The 14,448-nt window shown below is 40.9% G+C and overlaps 1 protein-coding gene across 1 annotated transcript in view; it reads left to right on the forward strand.

The window, feature by feature from the left end:
• Positions 1-7,604, forward strand: part of LOC126355134 (beta-1,3-glucan-binding protein-like) — a 51,672-nt gene extending 44,068 nt beyond the window's left edge. Inside the window, exon 7 of the mRNA XM_050005317.1 lies at positions 7,286-7,604. Coding sequence (XP_049861274.1) covers positions 7,286-7,396 — 111 coding nt within the window. The 3' untranslated portion in view covers positions 7,397-7,604. The remainder of the gene's footprint in view (positions 1-7,285) is intronic.
• Positions 7,605-14,448: the final 6,844 nt, after the last annotated feature.

Genomic DNA, 14,448 nt, shown 5'->3' on the forward strand with positions numbered 1-14,448 from the left:
TAGGGAACATTATGTTGGAATGTATGAAAGAGTTCGTCTTAATTTCTTCGTTCTTGTATCTCAATGCGAGATGCTTTTAATAGTTTGCACAGCGATATCTGTCCCGAAATCTGGAAGGGAATCCAAAGGGATACTGGTCGTATGAAAACACGCCAGCAGAAAGACACAATCAATAGCTTCAGAGCGCGATAACAATGTCGCTAATCACAGAGCCACTACACCAGAGTTACTAAGAACGGTTTTCCAAAATTCCTTCGTCGAACAAGACGAATTAAGTATTCCAGAACTGGCAACAAGAGCAAGTACTAACACATGTAACTTAGACGTAGATATCCCCGATGTAGCCAAGCAGCTTAAATCAATTAATAAAGGCCATACTTCTGGTTCAGATTGTACATCTTTTACGTTCCTTTCAAAGTAGCCTGATACAAATATTTCCATACTTAGCAGTCATAAACCTACAATGCTCTCTTGTAAAAAGATCTGTACCTAAAGACTGGAAAGTTGCCTAGGTCACACCAATACCCAAGAAAGGAAATAGGAGTAAACCACTGCGTCACAGACTCTTATCACTAACGTTGATTTGCAGTAGGATTCTGGAACATATACTGTGCTCGAACATTATAAATTACATCGAGAAAAATAAGATTTATTGACAAGTAGCCCACACAGATTCCGAAAATGGAGTATAGTCTCAGTTGCGCGACTGGATTCGTGATTTCCTGTCAGAAAGGTCACGGTTCATAGTAACTGACGGAAAGTTATCGAGTAAAACGGTAGTGATACCTGGCGTTCCGCGAAGAAGTGTTACAGACCCTCGGCTGTTCCTAGCCGATATAAACGGTTTAGCAGACAATGTGAGGGGCCTTCTTTGGCTGTTTTGCAGATTCCTCGACTTGCGCCATAGGGTGGTTGAATTTCAGGTTCCGCAAAATTGGTCAGGAGTCCACTACACGCAGGAGGCGGCTACACGGGTAGCAGGGGGTGTATGGCGTGGACAGGGGGGTTTTTTGGTTCAGAGGGTCTTGGGCAAACACAAAAAGGGCTACAGGAAGACTGTAGATCTAGGAAACATAGGTATAACAGTTGTAAAATGTCGTTGGGAAAGTACCAGAGCTCTAAACGCTAATAGAAAGCACTGATGCTCAAATCATTGCAGGCTAAAGAAGGAGATAAGCGCAGTCGAATTTTTTGCGAACAACCCAACGGTGCTCCGAAAAGATAGGCAGTGGCGCGTTTGTTGCTGCTAGAAGTAGTTTATCTCGTGGCGAAATTGAGGTAGATAATTCCTATGAGTTAGTCTGGGCAACCGGAATCAAAAAATAATTGGACCCTTTTGCTGACCTCCCAATTCATATGATACAATTCCTCAAGTTCAGAGAACTCTTGAGTTCAATTTCAAGTACGTACACGACTCATACAGTTACAGCTGATGATTAATTTACGCTTATATGTTGACGAAAATACATGTTAAAATCTGGAGGAACGTATGACATATCATCCGATACTGTGTTACATGAATTCCCTCAAAATGATTTAGAGCAGTTAGTTCATGAGCCCACGTGAATAGTAAACGGTTGTGAAACCACGCTTGGCTTCTTAGCAAAAATAATCCTGAGCTAGCAACGAGTATCAAAACGGATACAGGGTTTAGAGAATATAGGGTTGTCGTAACGCGACTGAACATTGTAACACCCAAATCCTCCAAAGATAAACGAAAAATATACATATTCAAAAAAGCAGATGAAAATTCATTTGACGCCTTCCTGAAAGACAATCTCCACTCCTTCCCCATTAACAATGTAAGGGTAGACCAGATGTGGCTTGAATTCAAAGAAATAGTATCGACAGAAATTGAGAGATTTATACAAAATAAATTAACAAACGACGGAGCTGATCCACCGTGGTACACAAAATGGGCCAGAACACTGCTGCAGGAACAACGAAAAAAACATGCCAAATTCAAACGGACACAAAATCTCCAAGATTGGCGACTTGGCTCGAAATTTAGAGTGGACTTCAGTGCGAGATGCCTACAATAGTTTCCACAACGAAATTTTGTCTCGAAACCTGGCAGAAAATTGAAACAAATTCTGGTCTTATGTAAAGTATGCTAGCTACAAGACACAATCAACGCCTTCTGTGCGCGATAGCCATGAAGATGTTATCGATACTGCTGCTAAAGCAGATAAAATATACTAAACACAGCCTTCCGAAATTCCTTCACCAAAGAAGACGAAGTAAACATTCCAGAATTCGGATCAAGAACACTTGCCAATATGAGTAACTTAAAAGTAGATATCGTCGGAGTAGCGAAGCAACTTAAATCACTTAACGAAAGCAAGTCTTCTGCTCCAGAGTGTATACCAATTAGGTTCCTTTCAGAGTATGCTGATACAATAGTCCATATAAACATTCGGTCGACGAAATATCCGTACCCAAAGACTGGAAAGTTGTACAGGTCATACGATTATTCAAGAAAGGTAGTAGGAGTTCTCCACTAAATTACATGTCCATATCATTAAAGTCGATATGAAGCAGGATTTTGGAACATATATTGTGTTCGAACTTTGTGAATTAACTCAAACAAAACGGTCTATTGACACAGAGTGAACACGGATTTAGTAAACATGGTTTCTGTGAAACACAACTAGCTCTTTATTCACATGAAGTGTTGAGTGCTATTGGCAAAGTATTTCAAATTGATTCCGTATTTCTTGATTTCCGGAAGGCTTTTGACGATATACCACAAAGCGGCTTGTAGTGAAATTGCGTGCTTATGGAATATCGTCTCAGTTATGTGACTGGATTTGTGATTTCCTGTCATAGAGGTCACAGTTCGTCGTAACTGACGCAAAGACATCGAGGAAAACACAAGTGATTCCTGACGTTCCCGAAGGTAGTGTTACAGGCCTTTGCTGTTCCTTATCTGTATAAACTGTTTGGGAGATAATCTGAGTAGCCGTCTTAGATTGTTTGCAGATGATGCTGTCGTTTATCGACTAGTAAAATTATCAGAAGATCAAAAAAATTGTAAAACGATTCAGAAAAGATATCTGCGAGGTGCAAAAATTGTCTATTGACCCTAAATAACGAAAAGTCTGAGGTCATCCACATGAAAGTTAAACGGGAACCGTTAAACTTCAGTTACATTATAAATCAATCAAATTTAAAGATCGCAAATTCAACTAAATACCCAAGAATTAAATTCGAATTCCTTCCAATGTAAGATGTTCGTAATTATAATTCCTATGTATTTAGTACAATATATGGCCTTTATATTTGATTGGCTTATCGTGTAAGCGAAGTTTAACGGATACTTTTTAGCACTCATGTCGATGATCTCACACTTTTCGTTATTTACAATCGATTGCCAATTTTTGCACCGTGAAGATATTTTTATAAATCGTTCTGAAACTTGTTTTGATCCTACGATGACTTCACCAGTCGATAAACGACAGCATCGTCTGCCAAAGACGATTGCTCAGACTGTCTCCTAAATCGTTTATACAGGGTGTTACAAAAAGGTACGGCCAAACTTTCAGGAAACAGTCCTCACACACAAATAAAGAAAAGATGTTATGTGGGCATGTGTCCGGAAACGCTTAATTTCCATGTTAGAGCTCATTTTAGTTTCATCAGTATGCACTCCAACGTGATCTAATTGTAAATTTTCACTATCAACATGTGTGGGCTGACGAGAATCCGCGCGAAATTGTGCAATCACGTCATCAACACAGATTTTCTGTGAACATTTGGGCAGGAATTGTTGGTGATGTCTTGATTGGGCCCCATGTTCTTCCACCTACGCTCAATGAAGCACGTTATCATGATTTCATATGGGATACTCTACCTGTGTTGCTAGAACATGTGCCTTTACAAGTACGACAGAACATGTGGTTCATGCACGATGGAGCTCCTGGACATTTCAGTCGAAGTGTTCGTACGCGTCTCAACAACATATTCGGTGACCGATGGATTGGTAGAGGCGCACCAATTCCATGGCCGCCACGCTTTCCTGACCGCAATCCTCTTGATTTTCATTTATGGGGGCATTTGAAAGCTCTTGTCTACGCAACCCCGGTACCAAATGTAGAGACTCTTCGTGCTCGTATTGTGGACGACTGTGATACAATACGCCATTCTCCAGGGCTGCATCAGCGCATCAGGGATTCCATGCGACGGAGGGTGGATGCATGTATCCTCGCTAACGGAGGACATTTTGAACATTTCCTGTAACAAAGTGTATGAAGTCACGCTGGTACGTTCTGTTGCTGTGTGTTTCCATTCCTTGATTAATGTGATTTGAAGAGAAGTAATAAAATGAGTTCTAACATGGAAAGTAAGCGTTTACGGACACATGTCCACATAACATATTTTCTTTCTTTGTGTGTGAGGAATGTTTCCTGAAAGTTTGGCCGTACCTTTTGTAACACCCTGTATAGATAAGGAACAGCAAATGGCCTATAACACTATCTTGGGAAACGCCAGAATTCACTTCTGATTTACTCGATGACTTTCCGTCAATTACTACGAACTGTCACCTCCATGACAGGAAATGACAAATCCAGTCACACAGCCGAGACGAGACTTCACAGTCATGCTAGTCATGCAATTTCATTAGTAGCTGCTTCTGAGGAACGATGTCAAAAGTTTTTTTGGAAATCTAAAAACATGAAATCAATTGCAGGTCCCCCGTCAACGGCATTCATTAGTTTTTGACGTGTAAAGATTGCTACAAATCACAAAGCGCTATCGTTCTCAAAGACCCTCAAGTACTCATTAGTTCGCGTGAATAAAGAGCTAATTGTGCTTCAAAAGAACAATAATTTCTGATTCAGTTTTGTCTGTGTGCCAGTAGCTCGTTTTCTTCGAGGTATTGAAAATGTTTGAACACAGTGTATGTTCAAAACTTCCACTGCAAAACGACGACAGTCATATGAGTCTGGAATTTAGCAGATTACTTCTATTCCCTGCCTCGTTAGTTGTTTGACCCGCACAAATTTGCAGTCCTTAGGATCTTTCGTCGAGCCAGCGGTTGCAAACAATTGCTAAGTATGGGGCTATGACATCTGCATACTCTGAAAGGCACCTAGTTGATATGCAATGCGGACCATAAGATTTGCCTTTGCAAAAACAGACATAATACTTATGGGATAACAGCAATCAGTGTTTTTATAATGTTACTTAAAATCCGTCTTGATTGCAAATTTTTTATTCATATGACCGGTTTCGGTTCATTTACTATTTCACGGAAGCAAATCTTTTTCTTCCTAACTAATCAACATCAAATGTACCAGAACGTACCTGATATTTTAGTTACAGGAGTAACCCGTCCAAATGCAGCAACTTTCACATGCTGTATGACATAAAATTGGTTGGCAGAGTGCACGTCATTTACATTAATTATAACACTATTACCGACAGGTGGCGTCTGGTACATTTGTTACATTCCATTTGCACATAATGTATTCAGTAGATTATGGAAACTATTTAAAGCATCTCGCATTGAAGTCCACGCAATATTTCGAGTTTCTGTAAAACATCGAAAATCTTGGGGGATTTCACTTTCTTTTAAGTGTGCTATGCTTTTTTCGTTGCTTCGCAAACAGTTCTCTGACCCGTTTAGTGTACTGTGGACTGCCCGTTCTGTCTCTTATGAATTTATTTGGTCTTATTGAGATACATTTTTCTTTAGAGTAAAAAAAAGTTACATAATTTGACTTTTAACAAAATTTCTCAGTCTGCAGTCGTATGCTTATTCTAACATGTGTGTTTAAAATGCACAATAATAACAGAAGGCGAAAGATTTAAAAGAAGACAAAAATCTTACAAGAGATAGTATTGGTGAGAAAGAAGTGCAAAGTGGCCAGCCCCACTTTATGTTTGTTTTTCAAACACCCTAGGAACTTAAAGCCAGGTTCTCATTGAAATGGGCAACAAACAGGCAAAAAAAATTTTGAGACAATGAAAAGACCTACAAACATCTGTTTTGGGGCTGTGATTGATCATACTTTGTACTTTATTTTAGATCTCGGGTACAAAAAAGGAAAAACAAAACAAAATGGCGCCCATAATTATCATTTGATCAAAGGCCTATGTGTTTGAAGTACGCAGACTTCGTGCAGTGTAGCCCATCAGGAGTTACTTGAAATCAAAAATGGTTAAGAACAGTCAATACTACATTAAATTTATGGGAGTTTGATCCTAACCACAACGAAATAACCTTAAATTTAACAATATGGTGCTTGCTCGAGCTCTGAGTTCGATTTTTGAGGTTTTCTTTCACTCTTTATGGCTTTCCAAAAAATAGGTGATATTAACAGATTTCGTATATTATAGGTATAAACTCCCAAAAAAGTGGTCACTTTCCGAAGGTCAAAGGTAAATCTTAACAGGTTGAAAAGTTTTTGTTCTATGCTCGCACGCAGTTTTGAAAAATCATTTCTCGAGAAAAAAATATAAAACTTAGTGAAAAATTTTGAACGTACTATTGGTTCAATTTTCCTAACAACTACATGTTATTATATATTTTTGACGTCGCTGAACTCGAATTTCATGTTATATTTTCAAAATTCAAAATGGGTAACCCAATATGGCGCACCAAGAGTTATGTTTTGACCAGTTTTGGCCAAAATATGACCGAAAGAAAGTGTTTTCGTTTCCTACGTTTCGTCTGCAATGCCTGAACTGTATATCAACTCGAACTGTTCCCAGAGAGCAATTCCCACTTTCTTCTTGGCGAGAAAAGCCGATCCGGCTGAGCTGGATTTGCTGCGTCCGGCAGCCTGTACACTTTATCCGTCAGCTTTTTCGGGGAATATGTTTGCACCCGTGCTGCAATATAAATCATTTTGTGAATGTGCGTCACGGCACGAGAAGTGTTGTGGCTGAGTCGGCCTTCCCCAGCTGAGAGCGTCTCACGGTAGCCGTGACACTGCTTCGAAAAACGGACTGTAGAAACGTTGGTATCGCAAGGATTAAAAAACCTTTGTCGTCCCAACATTCTAGACACATTTATCTTTCAAAAAATGCAATAACAAAATCGAATTATCGACCATTTTGAATGAGTACCTGGCCTTAATTTCACAAAAACGTTTTTTAATTTTTTTCTCGGTTTAGCATGTACATCGTTTTAGGGCTTCATTTTTGTTGGAACTATGTATCAATTTTTTGTGTAGTCACTCTGTTGGTGACTTTTAATTTTATTTATTACTTAATAACTTCCTAAATTACACTGTTCGATTCTGTGCACTGTACCTGCATTTTGTTTGTTTATTTCCAGGCCTTTACGGACTTCTGGAATGGGCGTAACTCGTGGCTGCCCACGTGGAACCGTGATGAGGGAGGCGCTTCTTCCCTCCAGGTTGATTACGTCAGAGTCTGGGCTCTCTAGAAATATTTAGTGGAAAACTCACACAACACAGTCTGTGTAACTGATTCCGGCTTTGCTAGATGCTCAGCAGGATTCGTTATGCAGCAATAGTATCAAAATTTTTTTCAAGCTTTCAGGAACCAAGTACAATGTGTTAACGAGCAACAACGCTTTCCAATCCTACCTGTACACTGACTGTTGCCAATAAAGGTTTTGTAAGACAATAAAATTATATATGTAACTTACAACAAATGTGTAAGCAAATTGTGTTTTGTATGTTGAATTCTCCTGTACTTAATGTCTCACTCATTACAGCTGAAGAATCCAACTCACAAAACAGGAGGACAAACTGCCACTTACCTGCAGTAGAATCATTGACGTACAGAAAGGTCCGATGTTCGCCTGTGGCCTCGACATTGGTCAAACGGTGTCCTAAAAGTGTCAACCAGTGAAATTCGCGCCCAGTAAAATTCGAACCCAGAAAAGGTCTAGGAAATGTCCTCTAATCTCTTCGTCTTATCTGCGCCCGGCAGGGTGAAACGCCGCTCAGCAGGTAGGAGAGCCGAAGGTCTCGTTTTACGGCAATGTGTTTCCGCAATAGTGTTACCAGCAATATTGCTGCAACGCGTCAACGTCCAGACCATATCCGCCTCAGTTCTGTCGGTATGTGTTTGCCTTTCACCCTCAGCCTCCATTCTTCTTCCTCAGCCGACAGTGCTGCTGTGTTAAGCCACGTGAGACGTGAGATTAGGTTCGTCTAATGAACTACACGAACCATTGTTCCAAGAACACAGAAGCAGCTACAGGTATTCAAAATAGAGCAAACGAGACAACCAACGAGAAATCTATGAACGTGATAAATACATCTACAACTAGAGCGAAAGAAAGATAACAAAGTATACAAAGGGTGAATTCTGAAAATGGACGTTCTCAAAGCTGTCGTTTTAGAAGATCTACAGTACCGAACAGAAATTTTATTCTACATCGGTTATTAAGACGCCTGAAGCTTCATCGCGCGTTTTAAATGGGCATTAATTTGCCAACTGTTATTATTTTATTGCGATTTTTGTATACATTACTTTGCACGCCCCTTTAACTCTGGTCAACTCTGGTATACTAGTTTAAGAATTCTTCGAGCCCTTCCACCAAAGCATTGCAAACGCCTTGTACTAAGAAGCATACGGATGAGAAATAAACTTTAAAGATATAAAATTTTTCAGTGCGTCGAGTCTAGCAGCTCAAAATGTGGAATAAAAGACAGTTTTAAATATTTACAACAAAGTTGATAATTAATTATTTTATGTTGGTTGACTAGTTTCGGACCTCGCCCGTTTTCACAAGCCACATTTACGCAGAACAAAATCCGTTACGAGTGGATGCGTAGATTGTAGATAGCAAAGGTATCATAAATAATATGGTTGATATGGTAAGTATTTACGTATTTTGTATTTGGAATGTGTTTGGTATGGACAGTTCTATTTATGTCGCCACACTTTAATGTAGATCAGATTTGCGTTCAAAGATGTCAGAATTATATATATATGGTTCAAATGGTTCTGAGTACTATGGGACTCAACGTCTGAGGTCATCAGTCCCCTAGAACTGAGAACTACGTAAATTTAACTAACGTAAGGACATCTTCGAACGCAGATCTGATATATATTTAAGTGTGGCGACATAAATACTGTCTGTACCTTCATTACCCAGCACGATGTGATCCGCTTGACAATGATATTTTATATACAGTGGAGAATTTGTTCTCATTGGTTTACGCTGGCTTATTTATTGCAGGCATTATGGCCATTTTGACAGAAACACACTCGACACCAACATCATTTATAAAGTAAACAAATTATGGCGATATAACTATTCTGGCAGTTAAAAAAACAAATGCAGCGATTGTAATAAAACAAAATTGTTAAGGCTTTCGAGGCCACTTGTTGACAAACTGCCTATGATTTTAGATTAACGTCGGCCGAAGAACCCGATCCAGAAGCCAACAGACAGTTTGTCGATTGTAATAAAGCCTATGTTGGCTAGACGGACGTTTAAGGGCACCTAGACGTGAAATGATTGAAATTTTCGAAAAGGTATTTCTGTCACCATCTGAAATACAAATTTCTCCCTTTTCAATATATGTTTTTTTACCTACTTTTCAGTCATTGATTTAGTCTTAAACGCTCTTTGAACAAATATCTGCGAACCAGCTACGCTCATGCGACAGGCAAGGAATATCACCACAAACATTTCTTACCTGCCACAGTCATCGAAATAATAAAGCCAATATACAGGGACGCTGATATACAAAATTACTTAGCAGATGTCTACGAGGCCATACACCAAACCATAACGACAGTTTCGACAGCTGTGTGTCGCAAAGAGTAGCAAAAAGAGAGTTAGTTCGATTGACAGTACTAATGTGTTATGGATGATGCCATCTGTTTCAGTGATGCTGTAATTAGCAAGACAAAACTAGTGGGCAAATTAGGCACAGAACCAGGAAATAATATGATAGCAGTGTTTAATGCCAAAGATAGTCAGCAAGTAGTTGAAACAGAATGGGTAGCGGAAGTCAGCACTAACGATCCAAGAATAAAAGAAGAGTAAGAAAAAGATTCACGAAAATGTCTACAGAGACAGAGGATGAAGAAGTAGCTGGCCATCGAGAATAATGCTGCTGGAATATTCTGAAAGAGGTATGCGGTGAGTCAGAAACACTGAGAACAATCTTTTCTCATTTTATTGAAACTACATTTTCAGAACATTAGGTACACATGGCTTCACAAGGATTTGAGCTATGTTCACTAAATTCCTCCTAAGTGAATCATCTACTATACAGAATGTCGTATTTCTTAAACTATAACAGATAGTTAAATAGCTTTCCCTGTTCAGCTTTAGTTAATGTCATTCAATGTCGGTACAATACCACAGCTTCCTTTGCATTGTAGATCGAGAGTAACAAGCGACGAGAGCGAGGCATAGATATGCAGCCAATTGAACTCCAGGTCCCCTTAAAACGAGATATACAGGATACATAAACAGAAGCGAAAATAACCTTTCAATTTTCATCACGCACCTCAGAAAATACACTACTGGCCACTAAAATTGCTACACCACTAGGGTGACTTGCTACAGACGCGAAATTTAACCAACAGGAAGAAGATGCTGTCATATGCAAATGATTAGCTTTTCAGAGCATTCACACAAGGTTGGCGCCGGTGGCGACACCTACAACGTGCTAACATGAGGAAAGTTTCCAATCAGCAGTTGACCGCCGTTGCCTAGTGAAACGTTATTGTGATTGAGACTGCAGTTTTGAAGAGCGCGCCGCCAGTTTCTGGCGGTGGCGCCGCTGTGGCAATCGCAGCTTTGGTGTCTCCCTCTGGTGGGAAAGGGGAAAGGTTGCCTGTTCACGTGTATTTAAGGGGCGCTATGAGCTCGCCAGTCAGTCAATCTGGGTCAGTCTCTCGTCCGCATTTGTTAGGCAGTTAGCCGGCCGCGGTGGTCTCGCGGTTCTAGGCGCGCAGTCCGGAACCGTGCGACTGCTACGGTCGCAGGTTCGAATCCTGCCTTGGGCATGGATGTGTGTGATGTCCTTAGGTTAGTTAGGTTTAAGTAGTTCTAAGTTCTAGGGGACCACAGCAGTTGAGTCCCATAGTGCTCAGAGCCATTTGTTAGGCAGTTAGTGTCTGTCTGTCGTTCGGATCAATCTTTAAAGCCGACAAAATAAGAGTCTTTCCGCTCCGCCAGTAAGAGAACTCAGCGAATGTTCGCCCGATCGGGGCTTAGTTCCTGCATCTGAGTCTGCGCGTTAGGCCGCCAGTCTGCTCGAGTTTGCTCAGGCAATGGTCATTGGCTGTTGGATTGATCGGTTGGTCGATCGCGCACGGAGGCACAAGATGACTTGTCAGTCTTGAGCGTCGGCACATGTGAGGCCGCCACGTGAGTCCAGTGGGCCGCGGCGTATAGCGAGGAGTAGTGACTTTGCGGTCGACACGAGAGCGACAGGAGTCAACCCACATCAGTCTGGCCGGTGCGAGCTGCGTCGCCGTGAGACGGGAGATCGGGTGGCTTCCTGTGTCCGTTGAAGCGGCTGGCAGCGGACGGTTTGGGAGAGTGATTTGGGGGTGTTGCGCCAGGTCTCGAGAAATCGCAGTTTATTAGAAGTTAAGTGATTGGTGATATGTTGTTTGATTTACTCTTGTTAAATTCTACTTGTTTTCTTGGTGAGGTCACCAGCCGTTTTGCTGTGGGGTCGTCCCACTATTTTTCTCCGTTTGCCCCCCCCCCCCCCCCCGCGTGAAGGTGGTTGTTTATAAATTGAGTGGTCCGTTTCTCCCTTGTGGAGTAGGGGCGCGTTAGAGCAATCTGCGGTTCGGGTTGTTCGGTAATCTCCCTATCAACCTACCGTACGTTATTAGCTGCCTCTGTCCTGTTTGTCGGATTTGGTTTGTTAACGAATTTATTGCTTGGAGTGTAACGGCCTAATACCTGAAATATGTTTTGATCTTTGGAAACTTTGATATTATTGCCTATGATCTTGAGAGGTGGTATCTGTGTACTGTAGAGCATCTTAACTATTGTCTGGCCAACCTTGTAGAATTTTATATAAGATTGCATTTCATGGGCTTTTATTTAAATGATTGTTTTGGTATATAAAGTTGCCACCCTTTCACCGTAAGACTTTTCTTAGAAGTTAAAATCAAGTTGCACCTACGGTGGCAAGGTAAATATTTTAATCGTTAGTGATTTGTACCATTTCGATCCCTCCTAGGCGGGGGTGCATAGTTTGTGTTTTTGTGTAAATTGTTAAAACTCTTAGTTTAAAGACATTTGGTGTGTTGCAGATTTGCACCAGTGTAGTCTTTTAGAGGCAGTTATGAGCGTTCGTAGCTACAGCCGTGTCAAAAGGGATCGGTAATGTTCTCTGCCCGAAAGTTCATACAGTCAAAACTTGTTTCTTTCTGCCTCTGAATAAATTGTAATTTTGATTTTAGAGGGTGCTTTCTGATTATAATTTTAAATCTGTTTCTTTTAAAAAAATGCTTTCAGGCACTATTAAAGTGAATAAAATTCCCATTTGTTGAAAGGAATTTGGTTATGATTTCATCAGTTACTCCCTGGCAACTACTTCCATGCTTACATAGCGCGATTAAATGTGTTTATGTTCTTGATGAGTCGCTAGTAAATAAAATAAATTCTTAAGAATATTATTTGAAAATAAATCACGGTTCAGTGATGCCTCGTGTAAGGAGGAGAAATGCGTACCATCACGTTTCCGACTTTGCTAAAGATCGGATTGTATCCTACCACGATTGCGGTTTATCGTATCGCGACACTGCTGCTCGCGTTGGTCGAGATCCAATGACTGTTAGCAGAATATGGAATCGGTGGGTTCAGGATGCAAATACAGAACGTCGTGCTGGATCTGTACGGCCTCGTATCACTAGCGGTCGAGATGACAGGCATCTTATCCGCACGGCTGTAACGGATCGTGGAGCCACGCTTCGATCCCTGAGTCAACAGATGGGGACGTTTGCAAGACAACAACCATCTGAACGACTATCAGCTCAGAGGCCATGGCTGCGGTTACTCTTGACGCTGCATCGCAGACAGTAGCGCCAGCGATGGTGTACTCAACGACAAACCTGGGTGCACGAATGACAAAACTTCATTTTTTCGGATGAATCCAGGTTCTGTTTACAGCATCATGATATTCGCATCCGTGTTTGGCAACATCGCGGTGAACGCACATTGGAAGCGTGTATTCGTCATCGCCATATTGGCATGATGGTATGGGGTGCTATTGGTTACACGTCTCGGCCACCCCTTGTTCGCATTGACGGCACTTTGAACAGTGGACGCTACGTTTCATATGCGCTACTACCCGCGGCTCTACCCTTCATTCGATCCCTGCGAAACCCTACATTTCAGCAGGATAGTGCACGACCGTATGTTGCAGGTCCTGTACGGGCCTTTCTGGATACAGAAAATGTTCGACTGCTGCCCTGGCCAGCACATTCTCCAGATCTCTCACCAACTGAATACGTCTGGTCAGTGGTGGATGAGCAACTGGTTCGTCACAATACGCCAGTCACTACTCTTGATGAACTGTGGTATCGTATTGAAGCTGCATGGGCAGCTGTACCTGTACACGCCATCCAAGCTCTGTTTGACTCAATGCCCAGACGTATCAAGGCCGTTATTACGGCCAGAGATGGCTGTTCTAGGTACTGATTTCTCAGGATCTATACCCCCAAATTCCGTGAAAATGTAGTCATATGTCAGTTCTAGTATGATATATTTGTCCAATGAATACCCGTTTATCATCTGCATTTCTTCTTGGTGTAGCAATTTTAATGGCCAGTAGTGTAATACGCGCTCCATCAAAAATATCGAGAGAAATATCACTACTTTTCAGCTGTCTCCAAAGGCCAATTGATGGACATGCTTGAAGAAATTCCTGTACAAATATACGTTCACACGACTAGGCTCCCAGAACAAATGTTAAATCAACAAACAGAATCGCGCAGCAGAAAATTCATAGAAAATTAACAAAGCAGTTTAATCAGCGCATGAAAGGCACTCCACCATGCATTAATCATCAAATACGCGACTACAAACGATTCATAGAAACCTTCAAGAGTACCTTAATCAGCATATGAATCGCAATCTATACATTGAGGATTATAACAGCAGAATACTACTGTATGTAGATTTCATTGAAATACTAATTAAACGATAAGTTTGCTTTCAAATAGTGCTGAAAGGAAATGAAATATTTATTTTACAACTGTGATGTGATGGAACACTGTCTTACACTGGACACAGTCATTGATCTTAATACAATCGCGAAGTAAACCGAATATCAAAGATTATATAACATAATAAAATTTGTTGCATCACCATCTGTCAAAAATGTTATAATATATACGACCAATAAGCCAGCGTGACGCACAGTGTAGTTAAGTAAGAAATTTCTCCATTGTATATAAAATATCGTTGCCACGTGAACCACATCATGCCGGGCAATGATGGCACAACTATTAACGAAAATCCGAGGATTGAAACTT

This window comes from Schistocerca gregaria, chromosome 3 (assembly GCF_023897955.1).
Source record: "Schistocerca gregaria isolate iqSchGreg1 chromosome 3, iqSchGreg1.2, whole genome shotgun sequence".
Classification (NCBI taxonomy): Eukaryota; Metazoa; Arthropoda; class Insecta; order Orthoptera; family Acrididae; genus Schistocerca; species Schistocerca gregaria.